This window comes from Seriola lalandi, unplaced genomic scaffold (assembly GCF_002814215.2).
Source record: "Seriola lalandi dorsalis isolate HSWRI2012SDOR001 ecotype SW California unplaced genomic scaffold, Sedor1 jcf7180002054581, whole genome shotgun sequence".
NCBI classification, from domain to species: Eukaryota; Metazoa; Chordata; class Actinopteri; order Carangiformes; family Carangidae; genus Seriola; species Seriola lalandi.
The window spans coordinates 1,506,581-1,509,898 of record NW_019525134.1 but is presented as its reverse complement, the minus strand read 5'-3'; the positions used below and the strand labels follow the sequence as shown (position 1 = coordinate 1,509,898).

Sequence of the window (3,318 nt, the reverse complement as noted above, 5' to 3'; positions counted from 1 at the left end):
CGTGTTTGTGTTGTGTACGCGCGCGTGTGTAAGTGAGTTGGTGCGTACGTGCGTGTCCCTGTGTGTATGTGTGTGTTTCAGAAATGTGGCAAAGTGGATGAAATACATGAAAACGCACCGGCACACACTCCCAGCATCCTAATGGGTTTCAGAGAGAATAGACAGACAATTCAGCGCGTGAACAGGCTGTCGCTAAGGAATTCACCTTAGGTGTCCCCCCCCCCTTCTCCCCCCCAGCAGGACATTATTTTATTTTCAACTAAGAACTGAAGGAAAAAAAAGAAGCGGGAGGAAAGAGGAGAGCAGCTTTCTTCATCATGTCTCTTTGGACTGTTGCTTCTCTGTCATTTGTTCAGTGTTTGGAGGAGAAGACGAGCGGAGCACATTAACGTCATTTACCGCTGGACACTGGAGGCAAGAGGACTTTTCAGATGGGTTTGCATCTTTGATTTGAAAACCCGACGCTGTGATACATGCACTGGCGTATCAGGGGCCATCCATATTTCTCAGCATCTAATTTTTTCACCAGAGGAGTGATATAGCCTGCTCTGACGTCTGCATCAGATATTACCCAGTGCTTTTTCAATGTGCATTTTCCCCTCAGTGACTTTGCGCTGATCTACATCATCATCATCAGCAGCAGCAACGGGGGAAAAAAGGGAATGAAGATTTCATTTTTCTTTTTTTTAAACCCACCGCTCCCCTTCAGCCCCTCAAATATCTTTTAACAACATCACGTTGTGGAATAGTCTGGCGCCGGAGCTTCGCTGGAACCATGCCTCTTCTGCAGATTTGGACTGGGAAATTTCATCCACCAATTTGATCACCAAGAGGCTGCTGCTCAGTCATTCATGCCAGTGTTTGTTTTTTTTTTTTTTTTTTAAGGGGAAGAATACTTGTCATCACTTTCTAAACTATTGTGTGTGCTGCTTTCCCGAGCAAGATGTCTGATCTTCTGGTGTTGGTCGAGGGGCTCTGTGACCTGCACGGATTTCCATAGCTGGGGAAAACAGCGGGGGCCAATTACCAGATTTTTTTAAAAAAAAATCGAGAAGCCTGTTTTAATGAAGACATCGCATGCGTAGATGTAGGCGACTTTATTCGACATTTTTAAAAGGCAATTATTTTTTTGATTGCCAGTTTTTACTTTGTGCATTTTCGGGAGGACCACTGGACTGGTTGGATTAGAAACTATATCCAAGGATTTGTGGAGATGTTGGGTCGTCAAGAAGATAAATTATGTGGAATTTTCTCTGCTCTGGCGGCTTTGTCCTTCGCATGCTTTGTTCAAAGGTAAGAAAACGTCGCCAGGATTAAAATTTTTTTTTTTTTTCACACCAATAGTTGTGATTACCGGTCAATGAAAAGCTGAGATCTGGCAAATCGCATTAACGGGGTACCCAGGCCTACTTATTAGGGGCAATGCTGCCGATATATGCTCTATTAGACGGCGCTGTGGCGCGCGCGAGCGTAAAAACATGCACGTGCACTGTATCAAGCCTATTGTGAAACGTAACCTACTCCCGATATCAAAATGGGGATACACATACATGTGTATTGGTTGGGGGCGACTCAGTATCACCCTACTTAAAAAGCCAGCCCTCAGCAGACTACAGCAGACTCACCCATGATCAGATGATCAGTCATTCGATCATCAATTGATTACGCTATGGTAAGCAGTAGATCTATGGATCTATACAGTGCTGTAGCCACTGTATAGATCCTGCAAACCTTCTTATATATTTCCTCTCTGGAAGCCTAAAGTAATATTCCCAGTCATATGATCATGTTAATTGCCCATTTTATTGACCGGAACCAGATCAATCAAAATCGAAAAAATAATCTCAGCAGGTCATCAGCTGCTGCTGCTCTCAGGACAGGAGGCAGCAATCACATTTAAATAAGATCTTGTAGGCCTGGTGATGTTTACAGTGTGAATCACTGCACAAGCCTTTATGATCATCATCAGAATCTCCTGATCAATCCCTTTATTGTTTTGTTGATGGAAGCACTGATGGCCTATATATCCCCCTGGCCCACTCTCCCCTGCCTGCAGTAACCCACAGCCTCACTTATGAGATGCGTGTGCTCACTGAGGACCGGGTCGCACTTTCTGACATTTTGATTCAGTCATAATTCCCCTGAACAACAGATGAGCGGGCGTGATCTCGTGTGTGTGTTCAGGTGTCAGTGGTGTTCTCACACGATGACGCTCTCAGGTGTCAGACCCACAAGTCCGAGCACTGGCCAGCTTGATGAACAGCTGCACTACCTATGAGCTAATTGAACAGTGCTTCCCTGACTGAGCCTAGGGCCAGTGCTCCTATCAGGGGAGCAATTTTAACCCACTTCTTCCCCTTACGCTCACTCCACCCACCCCCCACCCCCCACGTAACAAGAAACCTCAGCTGGAGAGCAGCTCCCGGTCGGGTGATGCAGGTCGTGGTACCACTGTTATAGGTGTCAGTCAGATACTGCAGACTATATGTTCCTCCTGGGGACAGTCTGTCTCCGGGCTCAGACCGGCGAGGCCTCTGACAGTATGATGGGAGGCTGTGTCATAACCCTGAGCTTATTTAAATACATGCACATGAAGTCTGGGCTCCTGCCTGAACAGGTCAGCCAGAGAAAGTGTGACACTTTCCACTTTTAATGCCGTTGTTTTGAAAGACTGGCATCAATAAAATGTTTGACAGGGGTGTCTTCATCACACCCGCTCCACTGATCAGATGGTCACGCTGTAGGTGGGGTTACAAGGCACATTTTTCAACCTTTATCATGACAACAACTCGAGAGTCAATGAGCTTTTAAAATGATGTCGAATCACGTCCAGTTTTGATTCAAGTTTTCCTCTCGCTGTTTGGTGCTGACAGGCAAGAACGCCAGATTAAAACAGAAGTTGAGAGTGAAAGAGACAAAATGTGACAGCTTAATTCTCACTTCACACGAACTGGGATGCATGAACTTATGTGTCGTTTAACGCATCCTAAGTCTTCTTCTCCCTGTTCCCATGTTGAGGCGAGGGCTTCCTCCTCAAAGGTAGCATTCATGGCATCAATGTTGAGAACAGGGAGTCAAGCGGAGTGGTAATTTGCAGGCTTCATCATACAGTAGGTGTGCTGTGCAGAAACAAAATGTCTATGTCTTTAAAATGGCTCTTAGACTTGTGGTTTGTGCCCTCAGCTCCTCCACTGGAAGCACCGGAATGTCTGTGGCCAAGACCACCGTGGACAAGTTGCTGAAGGGATATGACATCCGTTTAAGGCCTGATTTTGGAGGTACGTGTTGCGACTGCATCTGTTTTTTGTTTTCTTTTCT

General features: G+C 45.8%; 1 protein-coding gene across 2 annotated transcripts in view; it reads left to right on the top strand.

Annotated features, from left to right (window-relative positions):
* The first annotated feature begins 215 nt into the window (after positions 1 to 215).
* Positions 216 to 3,318, top strand: part of gabrb4 (gamma-aminobutyric acid type A receptor subunit beta4) — a 47,403-nt gene continuing 44,300 nt past the window's right edge. For both annotated transcript variants that reach the window (XM_023418213.2, XM_023418212.2), the window contains exons 1-2: positions 216 to 1,293; positions 3,184 to 3,278. In XM_023418213.2, the coding sequence (XP_023273981.1) occupies positions 1,214 to 1,293; positions 3,184 to 3,278 (175 nt within the window). In that variant the 5' untranslated portion in view covers positions 216 to 1,213. The remainder of the gene's footprint in view (positions 1,294 to 3,183; positions 3,279 to 3,318) is intronic.